Raw genomic sequence first — 22,723 nt, 5'->3', positions numbered from 1 at the left:
TGGCAACGCCACTTTTTGGTTATTGCGCAAGTCTCTGCGCTTCACTTCACTAACCTAACGTTAGGTGACACTATACGACGCTACGATGCCATCGTGTCGCTCGCTCTTCGTTTCCGACGCCTCGCGCTTGTGCGAAACGACACGCGTCCACGCATCCAGTACCTGGTGTGCCATTCCAAGGATGAGTGCTTCGACGAAGAAACGCTTGACCTTGTCTGCAGTTCGCTTTGCAGATAAGCCCGCGCGGGCGCACATTTTTTCCACATCGCAGATCGCCTTCAAGATACAGCGGCCGCCGCCGAAGTAAACGCCTCCCTTTCGCGCTTCCCCCGCCGTGCCTAGCACGGAAGCGCGCTTCCGCCCCCCCCCCCCCCTCTCCCTCGCGCGCGAGAGATTGAGTCGGCTGACCCCCGCAAGCTTTCACTCGCACACACAGCGTACGGCACGCGGTGCCAATGTTGCCATGTTTGGACTTTACACGGAACCTCAAAGCAACGTCCACGGTGATGGCACAAATGCGCTTCGCAATAAAATGTGCTTCTGCGCGGTTACTACTCCGACGGCGACAGCGAATTCGCATCCCCTACCGGCAGCTTCTCCAAGTTACCGGGAACTTATCTCGAAGGCCATGCTTCTGTGCGCGGAAATCGGCAACAGCTGTACGAGCAGGAAATACGTCATGGTGGCCATGTTGTAAGTTCACTATCGCTGGCGACTGTCGTCTGGACGTCGCAACTCGAGAATCGAACGTATGCACACATGAGATTTTGTGCCTGTGCGTGTAGAACAAGAAAAATAGTACGCACTAACCGTTTGGTGGGCAATGAGCGACTACTGCTTAAGCGGTCAGCCAATAGATGGGGTTCAATGGGGCCTGGGTGGAGGAATCTTCGCGACTACGTTTAAACCGCAATTACGCATTAAGCGGGTACGTATTAACGAGGTTTGACTGTATTATCCTTACTTCGTATAGCTGTCTGCTAATTTGCTGTCGCAATCGATGCTTCGCCTTTCGGGCGAAACTGGGACTTTTTTGTTCATCTCAACTTTAGTGTATTGGGAGTAAATCTGGAGCGATAGTACATACGGTAAGCGTTTCTTTTTCGAACTTCGTGCCGAACATGCACATAACGAAATCCTCTTTATAATGAAGTTTTTCGGGAATTTGTCAATTTTGTTATACCCAGGTTTAACTGTACCGAGATTCTTTTTCAACATGAAACCGCAAATTGCATTTTACAAGGATCTGTGAGCATTAATTGGGCTTGCTTATATTGTACAATATGTTTAATTAGTGTCCTTGTTTATTTACACAATATTTGCAGAAGTCTTTGTAAGCACTGTTGTCTCCATAATGTTCCTTGGTTTCCCTACGAGTACTCCACTTGTGTCAAAGCCTTTACTGCCGCACCTGAACACTACATGTTCAGCATTAATATCAACAGCAGACAACATGTGGTGTAAAATTTAGCATAACGTCCCCCCCCCCCCCCCCACTTTGTGCCTCTCACCAAGGTGTTATAAAAACAATGGGACATTGCAGCTCGAGCTTATCTTGCTGACCAGAACATCTTTGCCGAGCAATTTTTTAATGTGTTTTTTTTTTTTTTCTCTAGCTGAAATCGTCGAACGTAGGCAATATACGTATAGCATGAAGCACGTCACGCAGCACTGTACACAATACAAGTACGAGGGAGCCCAGCATAAGTATTGTTGTCTGAAGCTTCGTTCTCCCTGCTTTAGCGGCACGCCGAACACAATGAGAAAACTTTGCTCGATTTCAGCTTTGGATGCCATCAAATAGATGGCTATCTGCGATGCTGTATGTTGTAAACTCAGTGACGGACAACATTAAGTCCACCTGAGCTGTACGAAAATTGTGAGCATGTACTGCTTCATTCACCATTGACAATAAGCAATGTAAGCTTACTTGTTTGAAGTATTTTATTGCCAGTTGAGCCCTCTCGGTCACCTGGCGACATAATAAAAATATCTGTAGTCATGTTAGAGTACAGCACACACTAATACCGCCCCGAAAGCGGTAACAAAACGCCCAAAACCTGCGAGCGAGCAGCGCGATGAGCCCTACGAACCGCTACCGTAGCGGCCATATTGCTCACTGCGTAATGATGATCATATTAGTTTTTATTTTATTTCACATACTGTCAATCCCTCGTGGGATTATAAGAGGAAGGGCAAGTGCTATGTGCTTGCTCTCTTATGGCAGTGCCCTTGCTCACAGCAAGGTTACTTAAGATGAATTCTGCCTATGGCAGAGAATGTAATATCCAGACACTTAAAACATCAAGCCAAGGGTAGATAATGCTTCGGTGGCAAATGTCATGGAGTTCGAAATCCTGGCTGAGATGATGCTGCTCTCAACAAAAGGGAGCCAAAGTAGGTGCAATCCAACATGCTTGTTTGCAAGTTTCTCTCCTCTATAATTTTTGCAAAAAGATGTCGTTCAAGACCCATCTGAAATGGGTGGAGATGGGGAAACTACAAGGCACACCCTTTTAGTAAAGTTAGTAGGACGCAATGCTCATCTGCATTGGACAGTGTACAAGGGACACAAAAATAGAACTGATATAATGAAGAAATTCTTTTCGCTTGATTCTATTCTTTTCACATCATCCACTATTTTTGATCGACCGATCGCCGTGATTCGCAGGCGGGGAGGGGAGCTACTCAGACCACAGACAAAGCACGGAAAGAAAAGAATCGCAATAGAAGTGTTACATTATCCTGGCTTAGGTTTCCTGGAACAGAGAATGCCAAACTTAGAGCCCAATGAAAACAGATTTATTCGGAAAATGATAGCATGCCCTGAAGCGCAATGATCACGTCTTATACCCGTGTCACACGGGCGTTTCGAAGGCCTTCCAACCGATAGTCAGTTGACTCAAAGGTCAAGTTCGAGCTGCTAAACGAGCGGTTTCAAAGGCCGTCGAGTCAATAGTCTATCGAGTCAACGGAGCACTCCACAACTCTATCGAAATCTTGATGGCCTTTGAGCTACAGAAGCGGAAACAGCGCGAACATGCCCTCTCGTTCACAGTGTGCTCGTACTCAGGGTAAGAAAGAACAGATCGAACCAAAATGCTCTAAAAATACTATATATGAGTGTTATTAATTATTCAATAAAGTATTTTTGCCACTTGATATGTGAAAACTGCACATACTCTCGACAACAGCGACGTGCTTGTGTTCATTCTTTTCTCCATGTTATCTAGCACACTCTCCCTCTACTCCATGTGCTGCCGGATGCCGTCATATCGCTGCCATTTCGCCGTATAAACAAACATAAAAGAAATTATAGTGCTTTTAAGTGGTTTTAATGTTGTTTAACTTTTGGTGACATGAAAACGAAAATAAAGATCCGCAGCGCCACACAATTTTGCGAGAAACACCTGAGCCACTCAACGGCCTTTCAAATGTGCCGTGTAGCAGCGCGACAACTCCTTTGAGTCGATAGAGTTGTGGCGTTTCGAAGGCCATCGACTGGAAGGCCTTCCAAATGTTCCCGTGTGACACAGGTATTACAGGCCAAGGCCTTCCCAAAACCAACTGACTACACGTGGCTGCTGAGCTACGCTGATGAGGTAGAACTTCACCGAGCATGAGAAGTTACGGAACCAGAGGCCCCGTGCACAACACATAGGAGGCTCATTAAGAGTCTGACTATGGTGTGAAAGTATTAGCCATTCAGAACTAAGAAGTAAGGAGAAGTCCCACAGGGCAGTCACCGAGAGAACAATCAAGGCTAGTTCTGGTGCCATAAGCTAGCACGTGTGACTCATACCTAGGAGGGAGAAACATTCAAGCGAGAAATAAGATCGGCTAACGTGCACACCACAGAACGCTCAATTATTGGTCAGCACTGCCGTCATATACGTGGGAAGCCACAGAACCTCAGCTTCCTACAAAACTACTGTATTTATTCAAATATAAGGTGAGGTTTTTTCCCAGGATCCTTAGCCTTGAAGTCACTCCCTGCCTGATATGCAAGGCTGATAGATTCAGTTACTATTTCAATATGGCAGCGGCAACACCACATTTCTGGCAACTCAGATTTTAGATGGCAGTGCAAATTGTAGCCACTAATAAGCCCTGGCAGGTGAGGCAGTACAATATTTTTGAGCGTATAACCTGCACAGAGAATTTAAAAAATTTAACAATAAAGGCAGAGTGCGGATTATATACGAATTTCGACTTGAGGTGTGCCTTCATGGTAGCGCAAATTTCGCCTTTTGGTATGGCTTCACGGCAGAGTGGTGTGCTCTGCCGTGAAGCCATAAGAAAAGGTTGACATTCGTGATGCCGTGAAGTCGCACCTCAAGGCAAAATTTGTACATAGTCCGCGCACCCATTATTCCGGAGGCTCCCAATTATTCGATATTTCCGGAAACCCCGCCGAGACTCAGTAATCCGTCAGCTAATCTATATCACCTTACATTAGTCTGCATACCTAGGTTCTTTTTCTCGGGTCCTCCAACTACACACTAGCCTTATAATCATGACTGCCTTATAATAGAACAAATAGGGTATTTAAATTTGCATCATCCGAAGATGCATGTCAACAATGACCATTTCATTCAGATTCTACAGCACAAACATAATAGAGGACAGAATACTTTAAATATATCAGGCAAACAGCAGAAGGAAAAACACTAACCAAGGGATGGCGATGAGGACTCGGATGCTCTCTTTGCCGATGAAAGAAGCAAAAGTCGCGACTGTTCCTCCTTGGACTCATCCGTTCGTGGAGGTAGAGATGGCGGCGTAGGCTGCTGCTGCCGCTGCTGTGGCTGCTGTTGCTGGGCTGGGGGCTGCTGTGGAGGTGCTTGATGTTGCATAGGATACCGATAGAAGGGAGGGATGGCCGGGGCTGACACCATGGGTGGTCCAGGCCGCAACAGATTGTACTGATATAGTGGGTCTTCCAACCTGTTCGCAGATAGCCAAATGATACCACAGTTACCATGTCAGTGTTACAGCAGAAACTAGTGATGACCTCCAAGTTCTTTGCTTAGGCACTAGCTCACCTGTAAGCTGGATGTGCAAGGTGTGGTGGAAGGAATGGCGTTGGGTGGTACGGGTAGGCGCCAGCATCAAAGGGTGACATGGGATGCAGTGTACCCAGGGTAGGATGCCGTAGCTCCTCGGCCGAACCGCGGTACGGCTGGAAGCCCCGGGGGCATTCTTCACCATTTCCTGAAGCACCCTTGTGTCCAGCGCCACTGGCACCACTCCTAAGATTGTCAATAGACAAAATGTGTGTTTCTGAATGGCAACCGTCATAGAGGCTCCTGATGAGCTGACCTATTCATGTGCACTGAATTCCTTTGTGTGCACCTTGAGAAGAGATCGTACAGAACATTTGATTTCAAATTCAAGGACTATTCAAGTGTTTTATGGTTGCCGAAGGCCCAAATTCAAGGAGTGGATAGGAAATTTTATTCGTACAAATACAGTGAAAAACAATGAGTCTCCTTCTTAGCTGCACTGCTGAGTTGGACACATGTTTCAAGCTCTTCAGGTTGCTTTTCTAAGTTGACTTTCCCATTGCAATGATCTCCATTGCCTTCTGGTATGATGGTTAGTAGTGTCCGACAACAGCCAAATATATTCGTCGTGTTAATGCCAAATGACTGAAGCTTTCTGCCAGGCATTTCTAGATACAGCCAAGGGCTCAAAAATGAAGCCATGATGGCTGCAGTATGAACCACTAGCAAAACAACAAAATAGTGTCATGGCTTGATTGCTTGATCTGACTTTGTCTAGCTCCACATTAGACACAGTGATTTGAACAAGGCTGTCGTTGGTGGCTGTGGACATGCCACATTGCAATCATTCAGCGACACTCTCAAAATAAGATATCCAGGATTCTAGCCTCTATGCGGAGTTTGTTACATTGAATGTTCAAAAGTCGGCCCGAACCCCTGTTTTCAAGAAATTCAAGGAGCACATTTACTTTCAAGGAGTTCTAAGGGCCCTTGAATATCTTTCACCGAATTCATGAGGTTTCAAGGATTTCAAGGAGGTGTACAAACCATTTTTGATGTCATACTGCAACTGACTTTATTATAAAGTTCACTTTCGACTTCAGTCCGACTTGCACAAAGGCCAAGCACTTGCATAAAAAGTAGTGTAGTGACAATCAACAGGATAAAAATTTAGAGGTGTGCAACCTTCAGTCCCTTCATAATTTAATAACCTAATGTTCGACTATAACAGAACGCGATGAATTGAGGAGCTCATAACAGATTTCAAGTAATCAATTTAAACAACTGCTTTTCAAACTGTATTCAGATCACTTTGGGAGTTCCTCAATGGTCCATACTCGCACCGCTACTATTAATTTACATCAATGATATCGCAACTAATGTTACTTCACAAGTACAGATCTGTTCAGATAACTGTGTTGTGTATAATGAAAATTTAACAAAGAAAATACTAAAGACGTAAAATTCACTTATGCTACTCGTTCTACCACTAACCAGTATAAAATATGCAGTATTAGTACTGTTGATTCAGCATCTTCAATAAAGAACCAAGGTATTCTCTTTACCTTCAATTTCAAGTTGGAACACCCATATTCAACACATTACCACAAAAGTATATAAAAAAACTTGGTTATCTCAAACAGCACTTACACCTTGCGAACGAAGCTACCAGACATTGCTCATACAGTTCTTTTACCACGCCCTCTTTAGAATATGCAACCGTAATTTGGCACCCATATCCCCCCCCCCCCCCCCAATACAATTATCTCTCTTTTTCACTCAAAATAAAGCTGCATGATTCATCTCGTCTTTATACTCTCGCTATTAATTTATAGGAAATTTATCCATTTGTTGTTCTACGATAGTATTTATCATAAAAACATTCCGTTAGCTCGAGCTTATGTTCTTCTCGTTCTTCACATCCCAACCCGTGCAGATCCCGTTCATAAAACATAACTAACATTTCCCCGTGCTAACGCTATAAAAATTTGCCTCCAATTTTATCTATAGTCAAATGGAACTCTTTACCACAGAGCAAGATATACAAGAAAGTCGACTCTGGAACTCGCCGATGTGTTTGTTCAGTTCCCTCAACAATGCTGCGAACCCACTCGCCCTCAATGTGGGCCACATGTCGCCGTGCTCTCTGCCTCAGCTGCTCACCCTCTCCACAACAGGCCTCCGCTAGAGCTTCTCCTCTCCTGCACTTCACCAGGCTGCTAGCACAAATACAGCACACCATGTGGCATCGAAATTTCATATTCAACAGCCAGCTTGAGATTGAGAAGCAGCTCTTACGCGACCAAAGGGGGGTCACATAGCAGGCGACAAGTAGACGACACGAACGAAGCTGCTTGTCAGTCTGATTGCAAAAATTAACTGCGCATTGCTCGGTTGTTTTAGAAATGTTGCCAACTTACACTGATTGCTTTAATTTGGTGGTGCACATGGGTTTTCCTGCATTTACTTGAACTCAAAGATGATTCTTTGTCGCACATGTAATAGTTTTAGGCTGTTAAGCTAGTTCAATGGTGAATTAGTGGGGTCATGAACTGTTTGCTCTCTGTTCACGGTGCAAGTATGGCAAAGGAAATTAAAAATTTCCTCTTCATGCGCCGATGATTCAAGGGTTGTTGAGTGAGCCAAGCACGAATGTTCCAGAGAGCTGCTCCTATGTTCCCAACAACATAGCTGCAAAATGGAATGTAGACGAAGGTTTAGTTATTGGTCATAGCGCTGTTGTAGTCGTGTTTCTTTACTCTTTAACTGCCGTTTTCTGTGACATCAACCATTCATACTTTTTTCAAACATGCGTAAAATATAGCAAAAGCCTAGATATCCCCGATGGTTCGTTTGCTATTACAATCAATGTTCGATTTTTCAGACTCCCTAGGGACTGCTAAAACGCCTGAAAAATCGGGCAGCCCGAAAAAAAGAATGCATGCCTTTTACTGCCCCCACAAGCACCTCCGAAATAACTCTGAAGGCCTGCCAGTACACTTTTTAGGTGTATCGGTGCTCGTACTGCGATAGGAGACTGCGGGTGCATGCGTGTATAATTAAGGAATACATACTGTGTCCATTGACAATTGCCCCTTCCCACTCATGGTATGCTTCACCGCAATACTTCTCATATGCTTCACCGCGTAACACTGCTGTATTGAGGCGATGCAGACTTTTGGAAACCGGCATTATGCAATGCGCCGTGCTTTCCGAGCTTCAAAGCCAGTGACGAGGATTGCAAAGGCGGAGTCGGCGCCATTGCTAAGAGCGGCGAATTGTTTGAATGAAAAACACGGAACCGAACAGCTATAAGCTTGGTAGCGAACATTGCAGTAGCTAGGCCTAGCTGTCCGCGGTGGTGGCTACGGCTGCCAGCAGTTCTGCGTGCGAAAGCGCCAGTTCGAGGCGGCAAGATAATCAAAATGGCGGCGAGGCTTCGATTAATGCCGTTTTGGACCTGCGGTCGCAAAAAGTCCGATGGACGGCGAAGGTTTTTTGCATCTCAAATTTCAGACGTTCTTATACATTGACTCTATGGGGCACGTGGCGGTGCCACGAAGGCGTCTGAATTACCAGGAGTGTCCGAAAAATTGAGCATCCGGAATATAGGTTGTTGACTTTATTAGCGTGAACAGGCTGTGCGGTAGAGATAGTGAGAGCGTCATGTGAATAGCCTGCGCAGGTAGAAATGCAGTCAGCTTACAGTGTAAACCCATTCAAATTTATTTAGCAGTTGTCGAGCAAGAACATTTATCCAGGATGATCACCACATGAGCACCTGCAGCAGGAGCTGAAGCAGACGAAGATTTATGCACTGATCTGCGACACGCGACATAAAGTGGAAGCGTCTGTAGCAGGAGCTGAAGCAGCCAACAGACAGGGCAGACACAGTGACTGCGGTTTGTGACACAGCAGTGAAGAAAATGCGGCAAATTTAGCAGCATGTGCGGAGTAGTGCTGAGTGTTGCCATCTGTACAAAAGATGAAACTACCCCCTCGCCACATCAAAAAGAGAACACTGTTATCAGATCAGTTGGCTCACCTGTCTACCTTACTCCTGTGCTTTTTACCTTCAACCACTGTCTCGCTTACGGAATCATCCTTTCAAGCAGCACTACTAACCTTCCTAGGCTGTTGACTTACCTACACTTGTATATTCACCTTAAAAGTGTTTTCGTATGCTTTGTACAGCATATGTTTTTACCTTATTATTTCATTCTGTTTCATATCTATTTTCATGCTTCTTCTTTTTAAATTATTCGTCTTCTTTTTATTATTTGCAAGATGGCGCCTAGTATGGGCATTTGTATTCTGTGCTCCCAGCCTTTTTATGGCAAACAGCAGTTTCATTGCTGTATTTCATGCGAAAAACGTGCACATGAGAAGTGTACTGCATGGCCCGACGAGGACCTCAAGCTTCTGAAGTCTGGTGAGAAAGCATTCACGTGTAACCTGTGCCAGAAGGATAACCAAGCCGACATTCCAGCGGTCAGGCTTAGTGATGCCAACACGCCCGGTGCTTCTGTATCACGACCCCTCCACAGGGTGTTCCTTTCGACGGGACCAGTTTTGAGGCGATCGTTGACATGGCTGCCCTTCGTCGCCTTCTCCTTCAGACGCTCGAGGGAATATCCTTCCTCAGTGATGAGGTGGCGCAGCTGCGGAGTGACAACAAGCGACTGCGCATGGAAAACGCGCTGGTATCCACACAGCAGGCCGAGGCTATAGGTGCGCTATGGGTCGAGGTGCGTTCCCTGCATGATGATCTTGGCAAGTCTTCGCATATTTCTCCTGCTGTGCTGCCGGTCCACCCGTCCAAGAAGACATATGCTGCGACCGTCTGGACTTCTTCGCCGAGTGCTGCCACTGATGACCATGTCGCCGAGGCAACACGGAGAGAACGTCGGCCTGCCTGGTTTGTAGTTTGGACGAGCAAGAGAATATCTATGGCAAAACGCGCCTGCGACCAAAAGCCATTTTTGTGTCCAGGCTCTCTCATGAAACCTCGTCCGCTGATTTGACTGCTCGTGAACTTCGCACCAAAGCATGTGAATTTTTCTGTAATGTCGTTTTGCCTTCTTTTCCTATTTTTGTTATTCCCAAAACTTGGCTCTGCAGTGAAATTTACTCTTCAGATTTTTTTCCACCACATTACGTCCTTCCACAGTGACTGGGACTTAAGCGGATTTCAACAAAAAGGTGGTGATGTACTGATTGCGGTTAACAGTTCACTGAGATGTCTAAGGCACAACGACATAGAAAGCATGCAGGAGTCGATTTGGCTTGAAGTCTGCCTAGCGCGCTGTGAAAATTTGTTAATTGGAACGTTCTATGTACCACCAAATACTTCCCCTGTCTTGTTTGATGAGGTCATCTCTTCTATTGAAAGTGTCTTATCCTCCCATAGCAAGTACAGAGTAATCCTTCTTGGTGATTTTAACATACCTGGAATTGACTGGAACACGCTGACATATCTTCATTACAATCATTACATAGAGAACAAATGCAGCCTGTTGTTGGACTTTCTGTCCTTATGTTCTCATCAGCAGCACAACTTCCTTGCCAATTCCTGTGGCAAGGTCTTAGGCCTTTGCCTCTTGAATGCTCAAGTTATAGATGTCTCCTGTTCTGACATCTCCCTTGTGCGTCCTGATAAGTTTCACCCATCACTTAACATAACTGCCTCTGTGTCAGTCCTGAGGGAGCGCTCCTCCACTGGCATTAATGAATCCTCTCGCTTTCCATTCAAGCATAGTGATTATGTAGTTTTATATGGTTTTGTGTCCACCACCGATTGGTCACTGGTCACAGAAAAAAAACAATCTTGATGACCAAGAAGATCAGTTTACGAAGCTTGTTTCAAGCAGTATGCACAAATGCAACCCTCAGTACCAGTCATAAATGTTCTAAATATCCCCACTGGCTCCCATCTGAACTTATGACTGCCCTAAACTATAAAGATCACGTTCACAGTAAATCCATGAAGTCCTGTGCCTATTAAGTGGAGAGAAGAATTTAGCTTTTTCTGGCCTCTATAAGCTGGACCACGACTCACATATTGCATTCTTGGAGAAGAGTGCCTCCGACCAGCGAGTGGCATCTTGGAAATCTATCCACAAGCACTTTATAGTAAACGTGGAGAGCATTTTCGCCTGCTCGACTCTAGCGGAGTAGAAGTCCCAGCAGTCACAGAATTTTTTGCTGCCCATTTCTCATCCTTATACTTCAGCTTCAGGTTTCAACGTTGATGTCAGTCAGTAGCACGCGACGGTTCCTACATCTAGTGCTGTGCTGTTTGATGCAAAGATCATCAGTGAATGCCTTAAGCGCTTGAAGCCTTCCCTATCCTGCGGCCCTGATGGCATCCCCTCCGCAATTTTAAAAGCTTACGGCAGCATATTTGGCCCAGTATTGACATCTACATTTAATAACTCTTTCAATGCTTACACTTTCCCTCACATATGGAAAACTGCTCGTGTTTTTCCTGTATTTAAGTCTGTCTGTGTAAAACCATCGTCTCGAATTATCGCCCGATTTGTCTCCTCTGTGCCATGTCCAAGATTTTTGAGCTTGCTCTTCACAACATATTGTCTTTTACTGTGAACTCATTGATTTCAAATCAGCATGAATTTCGCACTGGCCACTCCACTACCACAAAACTTGCAAGTTTCATGATACAGATCTCCGGGCCGGTACTTGAAAGGGGGCAAGTTGACGCTATTTAATGTGACCTCAGCAAAGCTTTTAATGTGGTCAGCCACTCACTGCTTTCTGATCAAGCTTGCACACTTTGGTGTTGACTCGCCAAATATAAATCTCTTGCGCAGTTATCTTCTTGATAGATCATGTTATGTTAACGTCAATGGCCAAATGTCTTCTTTTTACATGGCAACTAGCAGCACCCCTCAAGGATCAGTATTAGGACCACTGCTTTTAAAAATTTTTATTAATGACGCTCTTTCCTCTATTCGGAACTCTTCTTTCCTTCTATATGCTGATGACATCAAGGTTCCTAAAGCAATTCATACTGTTGATGACTGTCAGAACCTGCAGTCGGACCCGTTTTCCTTTTCTAAATGGTACAAAGATACTAACCTCACCTTGAATGCTGCTAAGACCAAAGTCATGACTTTCACCCGTAAAGCAAGCATTTCTTTTTCTTATTCAGCCGATTCTGTACCATTGTGTAAGGTCCGTCAGATCAATGATCTCGATATACTTTTTGAAACAACCTCACACTTTTCAGCTAACATTTAAATGCATTGCAATGCGGGGTATGCGCAGCGGACTCTTGGCTCTGTTTGCCTACTATCAAGAGAATTCAATTGTCTTACACCATTCTGCAAGTTGTACACAACAATCTGTCTTCCTCAACTCAAATACGTGTCGGCTGTCTGGAATGGCATTCCTAGATTTAACAGCGACATTAAAAATAGGGTACAGAAAAAGTTTATAAGCATATATCATGACATCTTTGCTAACATGGACACTGAACCTTGCTTTTGGATTATTGGACGGTTGGATTATTGTCATTGCCTTTACTTCGCTGCCAATGTAATCGCGCTCACTTTCCGTTTCTTTTCAAGCTCTTTCACGGTATCCTCACTTGCCCCGAACACATCAGTTGTATCATGTTTCGTATTCCGCGCAAAATCAACAGAGAATATAGGCCTTTCCATGTTCCTGCCTGTCATCATCAACACTCGACCATCCACAAAATACAGTCTTTATAACGCTTACTTTCATGATCTTGATATCTTTCACAACTCGCCGTCATTTTTTTTTTCAGAACTTTGCGCTGTTGTGCCATAGTTTCACATATTGTTCAAGTTCCGTTCTCCTCTTTTTTCTTGTTTATTCATTTTGCGCTTGTTGTATGTACTCTTATTTGCAAGATTGTTATTTTTATTCATTGTTTTGTTTTAATGATATCCCCCCCCCCCCCCCCTGCAGTGTTCTTCCTTTTTCTTTTTTTTTTGTATGCGTGCGCCAGCACTTAGACCTCATGGTTGTTTCTGGGCACAATAAATAAATGATTAATTGATTATTGCATTCTTAACCTGGTGTTCTGATGCGGACTCATTGTTACCATGGTGTGAGCAACGAGAACTGTGCTCGCGTTGTTGTCACGCTACGAGGTGTATCACATCCAGTGTTTTTTTGTTTTTTTCACCCTATGCCATTTATTTTTCTTCTCTTTCTGTTTTAAATTTTAATGCCCGTTTTTTTTTTTTTATTGCATCTTATCTCTTCCTATTTATTTATATTGCACACATTGTATTTAAGGTTGTTCTTTTTGCATCCCCTCCCCCCTACGTAATGCCGTAAAGGGTACTAAAAAGATATTTAAGAAAAATAATAAATAAATAAATAAATAAATCAGAAATAAACATCTTAGTGTCATTTTATTACCCTGAAATTTACGCATGAAATAAAACAGGAAATTGAACTGCAAAAAAGAAATAAAAGTTCTTTACAACATTTAGTACTGCTTTCACAACAAACATACAAAACAGAGTTTACCAATCACAGGATTTGCTAATTATTACAAATGTTACAATTAACATCAGTTATTTCTGCAGTTTTAATTGGGATACTACCACTTTTGGGTATTTCCATTGTATGTTGTCAACTGCCATTTCACTATGAAAAATAAGAGTTTAATTACTAAACGAAATGAACTATATTATGCAGTTATTTTTGCACAACTTACTACACTGCCTCTGGTTTTAAATCACTGTCACTGCTGCCGTCATAAGGAAAACATGACAAACCAAACAGTTTGCTATCCAGCTGATTAAAATCAAATAGCCAAGTTTAATAAAGAAACACGAAAGATATAATCTTGATCCTACTCATGCTTTCAAATGTGGAATTTCTGCAAATGGGGCAAATATGAACCAATTGATTCGTGTGTACCAGATGCAAAAAAAGTTATTTCTGGCTAGAAAACAGAAGTGATATGCTTTCAAGAGAAATAAAAGCTAAGCTCTATATTTTACCAACAACAAAACAGACTGCAAGAGCACTAAAGCATAATATTAATCTTACCACCAATTTTCTTGGGCCCTGAATAATGTAAATACTCCCTATGTCACCCCAATGGGTGATATAAAGAGGACCCACAATCAGCATCCAAGAAACTAGTCAAACTTATCCTCTAAAATTCTGGTTCTTTTCTAGTGCTGTCATTCTAAGTGGACAAAGGTCACTATTTCATTCAAATGATGTTCCAAGCTAGAGGTTTTTACAGCCTGAAGAATGAAAAAACAGAAAGCAACAGTAATTGAAAATCAGGTTGTGCATGACACAAAAAATCTGATAAGAGCAAGTTTGAATTCTGGGGTTTTACGTGCCAAAACCACGATTTAATTATAAGGCACGCTGCAGTGGGGGACTCGGAATTAATTCTGACCACCAGAGGATCTTTAACCTGCCCCCAATGCACGGGACACGGGCATTTTTGCATTTCGTCCCTATCGAAATGCGGCCACCGCGGCCGGGATTTGATCCCGCGACCTCGTCCTTAGCAGCGCAACACCATAGCTGCTAAGCCAAGAGCAAGTTTATTTGCCGAGATCTCACTAACACTGGCCTATTGTCAGAACGTAGGGGGGAGGGGATGCAAAAAGAACAACCTTAAATACAATGTGTGCAATATAAATAAATAGGAAGAGATAAGATGCAATAAAAAAAAAACGGGCATTAAAATTTAAAACAGAAAGAGAAGAAAAATAAATGGCATAGGGTGAAAAAAACAAAAAAACACTGGATGTGATACACCTCGTAGCGTGACAACAACGCGAGCACAGTTCAATGAAGACCTATACTGCATGCACCTGTCACACAAGATCTAAATAAATAGCAGGAGCCCACCTAGCGGCACACCTGTACCCATGCAAATCACCAAGTGCCAAGATGCAAGGTACCACATGTAAAGCTCTTGCCACACCAAAGGAAGGGGAAATGAAAGCTCACGGAGGTCCAGTCAAGTGCTTGCTAGAGAGGTAGTCTAAGGAGGACAGGGAGGAGTCCATCTTGGTCGCATGGTCCAGGCGATGGCCATGCTGTGAGCTGAGGCTGCCCAAGTCCAGTGCCTGGGCAGACGCAGTGTGCAACACTCAGTATAAAAGCCATCATCTCTGAGGAGCCATACCCAAGCAGTACACAGCATGCATGCCTAACATACCCTGTCATCAGCCTCCATAGCTAACATGTGCCCCAAAATTAAGGAAAAGACAAGAGGTGGCAGAAAACAAAGGTTGTCCAGAATTCCTCATGCCAGCTAATGTGGAGGAACGCTGCCCTGGCACTTGCAGTTTTTTTTTTCTTGCATTGAAGTTTTCTAGTTATTAATGCAGAAGTACACTGGCACCGCTATGTACTTGGAAGGGATGAATAATTTTACATAACGTCATGCACAAAAGGGCTTGAAGATGTAGAGGGTAGGACCAGGGGGGGGGCAGTAAGTTGGACTCTGAGTGAAAGGATTCAAGAAAACTTGACTCACTTTTCTGGTTTCCATAAGAAGACCAGAAGGAGCACCAGACATGACTGGGGGAGAGCCACATGCCATTGGAGATGGCAACCCATAGGAAGAGCTTCGTTTTGGAGTTAGTGCTCTAGGGTTCCCTCCTGGAATGGAGGCCACTGGCCCAGAATCCTTTTCTGCAAGAAATAAAAAATTTTGCACAATTCATTGACATAAAACAAGCCACCATCATTACTATTTTGCATCAGAATCATTGCAATGAAACAATACAATGTTAGCAATAGCAACACATCATTTCTTGAAAAATACAAAACACATCTACAAAAATCCGCATTCCAAGCCTTTGAGGAATAACTGATAATGCAGGATGTGTTGCAAATGCCTTGCATTGCAGTCATTAAATGTCAGATGACAAACAAATGGGTTTTCACATTTGATACCTGAAAATGGTGCTTAGGATAAGGATGTAGGCACATAAAATTGACACACACACACACATTTAGAAAGTAAGTATAAAATATGAACCAACTAGCCCAAACAAAGATTCTCATAGGGTCTTCACCTAATGCACCATTAACCCACCAATGACCGAGAAGAAGAACAGAATCAGAGGGACTCAATTATCTTGTAAGTTATAACCATATGAAAAAGATAGACAACAAAGCCATAGAAAGCATAGGGGAAATTAACTGTCTTGCTTAATTTAAATGTACAATTATAAAGAAAAGGGAAATGAAAGTGGATGAAAAGAGAACTTGCTGCACGTAGGGGTTCAACCTACATCTTTAGGATTACACGTGAGGCGCTTTACCAATTAAGCTACCATGGTGGCTATACTCCCATCAACTTTCTTGGGCATTTGTGTTGTGTACAAGTTTAGCTTTGGGAGTGTTAGCCAATGTCCCTCACAGCCATGGTGCCAGATGTGGAACATCCTTTCAACCACATGCGTCACATAGCATGTGAGCCAATAAAGTTTCATATGCTACCTAATGGCATCAAGGCTGCCACAGTTGGGACCTCGCTATGCAATGAGCAAGAACAATAAGGGGAACTGAAGGGCTTGACTTTCATTACCTATTTGCAGCCATATACAAAAAACACACATACAATGAAGCCAGAGAAAGCACAGGGGAAATTATTTGTTATGTTTAGTTGAAATGCAGAAATTATAAAAACGGAAATTAAAGTTTTCAGGACTCAAGAGTATTTCAAAATTTCGTATTTTCTTGCAGCCAGGCATGCAGCCTGCTAATCACAGATGCATTATGGTTAGTGTTCAGTGTTTGTTTATACTGAAAAAAAAAAAAAAGGAAGCTGATCCTTTTCTTTTTAAATTCAGTTTTAAAGTTAATGAAAGCAAATTTACCAGAGAGTTGACATGGCGATTGGCATGCATCTGCAAGCCTACATGCCCTCCAATGCAAGGAACCTGGCAAGGTCAACGTTATGCGACATCAAGGTTCAATCCCTGCTGTTCCATAAATTACAATTTCATTTTTCTTTCCTTATTTGCTTTCATTTTGCCTGTCGTTGCAGTGAAAACAAACAGGGAGGGGAGCAGACGCAGCACACAGAGAAGTTAAGGAAGCTCTGGCCAGGGTCCTTGCAGTGTTCGCGTATTACGCCCAGTGTGGCGGATGAGCTGGGCAACTTCAGTGATCGTCAAGCAGGGTCATATATACCTTGTCATTTTTTAAATTATATTTCTTGAATCTCTGCAGCAGTATAATTTACAAACAAAGTCTCATTCTATTTGAGATCAACTATCAAATGCACTCTCTTAATTCTTCTACAGTCACATCACCGTATGACATGGTGCCCTTGTTAAAGATCCATTCTCAAAAATATTGGTGTTCCGTACATTGGGTGGAACTACAGTGAAGAGCAGGATGTGCAGTCATGCAACACATTTCAGTGTCAAAAAAAGTAACTAAACAAAATATTTAAAAAAAGAAAAAAGAACAAAAAAGAACGGCAAGCTCAATGCGAGAAATTATTCATAGAAAAAAGGCAGTGGAAGGCCCTCTCGAAAAATGTTAATAAAAAAAACTAATTTTTGTGGAAGAAAATAAAATAATTTTGGGTGGAAATGAAAAAAAAAAGTATGTTGGGGGGAATTTCGGGAAAATGAAAACCGAAAATGCTGAACCTTAATTAGGTTGTCCACAGACACAAATTTACCATTAATTTTTTAATGGACAACTTTAGAAAAGTGAGTGCCGCCAGTAGCGCCAAGGCCAATATGGGAACTTTGAGGGTCAGTTTCGGTTTTGGAGGCCATGCACTGTGCAGCTAGATACCCCGGGGTGGCGCGACGAGCCCGCTTGCCAAGCTCTCCATCGAAGCACTCAGAAAACAGCGTGCTCCGATTGCTTGCAGTGGGTGAGTGTGGCGACGTGTGCCAGCCTGAGCTCGCGCCGCTCACACTTTATCATGCACGAAATGTCTCGCACTGTCTGCGCATGCTGGCCCTATGCACAGAAATGTGTGGGATCAGCAGCTGATGCTTCTTTTTTTTGCGGACTCTTTGGCTACACTTGTCAATGCAACCTCCGTTCTGTGAATATTGTCTGAGAAGTTATTTGCCCACAACACGTGCGAAAGACTTATAAACGTTGTCGGGCAGCTGCTGCAATCGATAGGGGTTGCACAGCGTTTTGTGAAACAGTGTGCTCTCGCATGCTCTTAAAGATGAAAAGCACGCTCGCAGGAACCTCGTAGCTGTTGCCAGTACATACACAAAGGCATATTTTTCAGTATGTGCATGGAAGTACATGCCAGAAGCAGGAAATGTTTGCATGCAATCCGTCAGTGGTCCCTGACAACTTGTCAAAACACACGTTGAAAGACATATTCACAGATACCTGTTCAAAATGAGATTTTCAGTATTCTAACCAGCATGAGGCATACTGCAGTGGATAACGCATATGGCGAAGAGCCCAATGAGAAACTGTTTATGCGCCTGATTGCTTTAAATGTTATTCTCCACAAAATGTGTCCATGCATAGAGAGAGCTGAAATGCAACAAAGCACAGGTAAACCTCTATATAACAAATTCAGTAAAATTGCCAATTTGTGTCATTATATCGAAACGTTTTGTATACTGAAATTCAACCTTTTATGCAAATAAATAATGCCACCGATATTTTCTACATGGAAGGGACCGCAATATTTTCCTAATTATCGGGCAAATCAGAAAAAGCAAATCTGACTTTTAAAAAATTAATTTTATTAAATTTGGAAGTTGCCAATGAAAGATATGGTTTTATGCAGTGTCAACAATATCTTCATGTCAGCGGTACGAAGGGAAGCCAGCCACACTTTCGTGTCCACTCCAGCCCACAGCTTGATAGTGTCGCCCACATTGGAAAGATCTTATCATGAAAAGCGGCGGCAGTCGGGAGCGAATGCTTTGTCTGCCCCTCGTTTCAACATGTCTCCAAAACATTAAATTAAATTACAATAAATTAAATTATGCATTAAATTAAATTATGCAACCTCCATAACTAAACGTGCGGGAAGACAGCGCACACGATGCCACGCCATCTCAGCTCACCCAGTCTTTGCCCAAGCAGTAAATTACCTCTAAACATTACGTAGCCCAAGCACCCTGTTGACACCACGCTGACAGCCATGCGCAGTCACGGCCGCACTAGAAAAGGAGATGCATGCCAACCTGCGCCCTCGTTGTGCTATGGTTAGCAAAGACGATAGAAGAAAGGATTGACTTCAGTTAGACGAGACACATCTTACGTGGGTGGCTGCAAGTGAAGAAGGCGACGGCGCATGTTCACTCAAGATTCCAATAATGCCTTACCGGCCGCCTCTTGAGGGCGCGTGCCACACTTTACAGTAGGCTATTTTTGGTTTCATACCCTGATATCAGTAATTTTTTTTTTCCTCGGGTTATGTTCGTCGTCGCTTGGAGATACACAGATTATTTTTTTGCATTCCACCTAATTAGATAATTAGTCTTGACTATTTATTACCCTTCCCCCAGTGCAGGGTAACAAACCAGAATACTTTCAGGTTAACCTCCCTGCCTTTCCCACCCCATTTCTCTCTCTCTCTCTCTCTTGACTATTTAATCAACTTCTCAATTATTATAATTAGATTAAAAGTGTCAATGAGAAAGTAATAGAGAAACATGAAAAACTCCCAATACAGCTTTCTGTTGCTCAATACATGCTACATAAAAGTGTTTTTCCGATCGTGAAAGAAGCCCGCGAATACACGCAAAATTGATGCGAGACTGGCCGCTCAAGGCACTTTGTGTGTGCTTTGAGCGGGCTTCTTTCTTTCGCGCTCAGAAAAACACTTTTATGTAGCACATATTGAGCAACAGAAAGCTGTATCAGGAGTTTCTCATGTTACTCTACAATTTTCTCATTGACACTTTGATAATTATGACAGTACTTCTCGAGTTAGATAATTAATTACCATTACCTAATTAAATCTCAGTAACGAAAAAATTACTGGCGGCTACTCCACTGTACTGGAAACAATATGCACTAGGTTTTCTTCAAGTAACGCAATTTCTCTTTTTTTAAATCTTGGTGCATGATAGTTGGGATGCCCTATATATATAATTTAGGACCATTAAAGTTACAGAATGGATACCAAGAGAAGGAAAGCGCAGTCGAGGATGGCAGAAAACTAGGTGGGGTGATGAAGTTAGGAAATTTGCAGGCGCAAGTTGGAATCAGCTAGCACAAGACAGGGGTAATTGGAGATCACAGGGAGAGGCCTTCGTCCTGCAGTGGACATAAATATAGGCTGATGATGATATATATATATACATATATATATATAAAGCCATACCCCAAGCAAATGAAAAAAAGCCACCTTTCAGCCAGAAAACAACAAATTCAGCTCAAGTATGACTGGCTATTTTCTGGTTTACATCTGGATGTATAGCATTTGTAAGTGCTTTCAATATCTATAATAGTGTCATTTTGTCAAGGAGAAGAGATTAAGTTTCCCAATAAGCAAGTTTCCCAATATGCAGTTTGCCATGCTAACAGCGTTGAAGCACACTTTGAAATTACCCATTATGTCAAAACACTTGTGTTGTTTTGTGTCTTGTGCTGCAGAAGGCAGCAACATAAATCCTATGATGAAATCACATGCAACAGCAGAGCCCTCGTATACACAGTTCGCACTTTATCTTTGAACTGTGACCTGAGCCACTCTTAGTGGGTCAGAAGTACAGTGTGGTGAAGCACACTTCAAACTTGAAAAGGGGTTTATTATCATATATTATTAGATGCACTTCGAGTTCTGGTACAATATCTTTAAAAAATAAATTAAGCTGTGGTCCCTGCAAGAATATTTAGTATGCGCTGAGCATTGTCCTCAGGGATACAATTTCCTTGATAGTGGATGATGAGGTAGTATCAGTAACTTTCCTCGCACATTTATTTGCCTGCACTTCATGAACTAGTAGGTGGTGCTGATGGTGATGTCTGCCCATTGCCATTTATTTAATGAGAAAAGAGCTTGAGCAGAGCAAGTCATTAGCATTCACTACACTCGTGGCACAGAACATCATGCAGACGTAGTCTGCAATGCTTATGGTCTGACACCCATTAGCTTAAACTGCAGCTAATAAGGACGACTTAGCAGAATGGGCCTGGAACCGGAAAAATGTTTGATGTGAAAAAATCACGTGCTTTTACTGCTTCCTAAAATTAACATCACTTTTGTGAAGCCACTCAAGATGTATATGGCATAGAAGTTCCCCATAAACTGCCACTAAAGGATATACAGGATCTACAGAAGTTTCCCTACGGTGCTACTTGGGGGCCCTGCAATGCAGACTGAGCATGTAGTTCTTAATCATTGTTAGCATCGTGCAGGTCTTCTCAACTCTCATGAATTGCCAAAATTAGAGTATTTATTTGATTTGTGAGCTCCAGAAATTTATATAACTCGTTTATTAAAGCAGATCATGGCAGTGATTTCTGCAACAAATGCTGACACAATACGCTGTTCACTGAGATTGGTTTATTGCTCAAGAGGGATATGAAAACAAAAAGCAAGCACAGAAATAAGTTGCACAATAGCTAAAGGGTTACAGGTGACGCTATGGGTCCTACTTCCCCCCCCCCAAAAAAAAATGTGCCACATTCTTTGTTCCTGCCCTTGCTCAGACTTTCTATGAACATCACTGTTGTGAACTAACAGCAACATCATCTTTTTCAGTTCAGGCAGCTGTTTAATCTTTTTCGTACAGCCTGCCTAGTTCGGACTTGGCCCTACTGTTGGCATGCTCTCCTAACAATGTTGTCAAAAAGCACAAGTGCTGGCTGTAGCAACAAGGCCACCTTGAAATGTAAACTTCCAGAAGAACAACTTGGACTCGTCACAAGGCAAAATAACTGAAGCTGTAGACAGATGAGGAAAACGAAAGGAACACCAGATGCACTTGTGTACATCCCTTTCAATGTCTTCATTCGCTTACTTACTTAATGAGCTTTCTGCACACATTGCTTTCATTGGTCTGCAACTTGTTTTGTCCATTCTCTTCCCTTCCCTGAGTAAGTGAAGTTTGAAATTGTGTATTTCAAAGTTCAGCAACATTGGTTGTGTGTGCTATATTTAAAACCCAATTTTACATTTAGTTTGGAACGCTAAGATGAAAAAACACTGTTGGAGACCAGGGGTCTCCAAACTTTTCAACCGGAGCGCTGTATTGATGACCAGTGGTGGTGTGGAGGGCCAGACGATAAATAAAATAAAAATTTGCAAAAATAAATGAGTAAACATGAGCAAAAGTAGGCAGCATTAACTAAAAATTTTATTCCAATTAAGGCACGAGCTTTCTTCAAACTATTTATTTAATTACATTCATTGACCTTCTGGCATAACATCCAGAAAAGGAGCAAAATAATGTTTCTTTAAGACTATAATTTTTATATGCCGCCAAGTCATCATGGATATATTGATTTGAAATAATATAAAAAATTAGAGGTAGCAAACAAGCTCGTTCACATTTCCCGGTTGCACGCAGTTTCTTGCTTGTTCACAGTCATTTTTATCTGCACTAAGCCAATATCTACAAGTCGTTCACGTGGTCTGAGAAGCGTCACCACTCCTTACAAAGGGCGTTTTGTTTTTTCAGTGTGTTGCTTACCGCAAGTTCGATATTTCTACTAATCCGTGCCGAACTTTCGCATAGTGCTCATGTTTCAGTAGTGTAGAAGTATAGGCCAGTTGG

The 22,723-nt window shown here is 42.7% G+C and overlaps 1 protein-coding gene across 3 annotated transcripts in view; it reads right to left on the bottom strand.

Moving 5' to 3' along the window:
* LOC119433248 (genetic suppressor element 1) overlaps positions 1 to 22,723 on the bottom strand; it is a 174,613-nt gene that overhangs the window by 57,888 nt on the left and 94,002 nt on the right. For 2 of the 3 annotated variants that reach the window (XM_049671327.1, XM_049671336.1), the window contains 5 exons: positions 15,520 to 15,677; positions 14,988 to 15,106; positions 5,046 to 5,252; positions 4,676 to 4,947; positions 1,931 to 1,972 (listed from right to left, as the gene is read on the bottom strand). In XM_049671327.1, the coding sequence (XP_049527284.1) occupies positions 1,931 to 1,972; positions 4,676 to 4,947; positions 5,046 to 5,252; positions 14,988 to 15,106; positions 15,520 to 15,677 (798 nt within the window). The remainder of the gene's footprint in view (positions 1 to 1,930; positions 1,973 to 4,675; positions 4,948 to 5,045; positions 5,253 to 14,987; positions 15,107 to 15,519; positions 15,678 to 22,723) is intronic. The other variant, XM_037700395.2, reaches the window with a different exon arrangement.

The sequence above is a fragment of the Dermacentor silvarum genome, chromosome 1 (genome assembly GCF_013339745.2).
Source record: "Dermacentor silvarum isolate Dsil-2018 chromosome 1, BIME_Dsil_1.4, whole genome shotgun sequence".
NCBI classification, from domain to species: domain Eukaryota; kingdom Metazoa; phylum Arthropoda; class Arachnida; order Ixodida; family Ixodidae; genus Dermacentor; species Dermacentor silvarum.
Note: the sequence above shows the minus strand (reverse complement) of the source record. Positions and strands in the feature narration are given on the sequence as shown.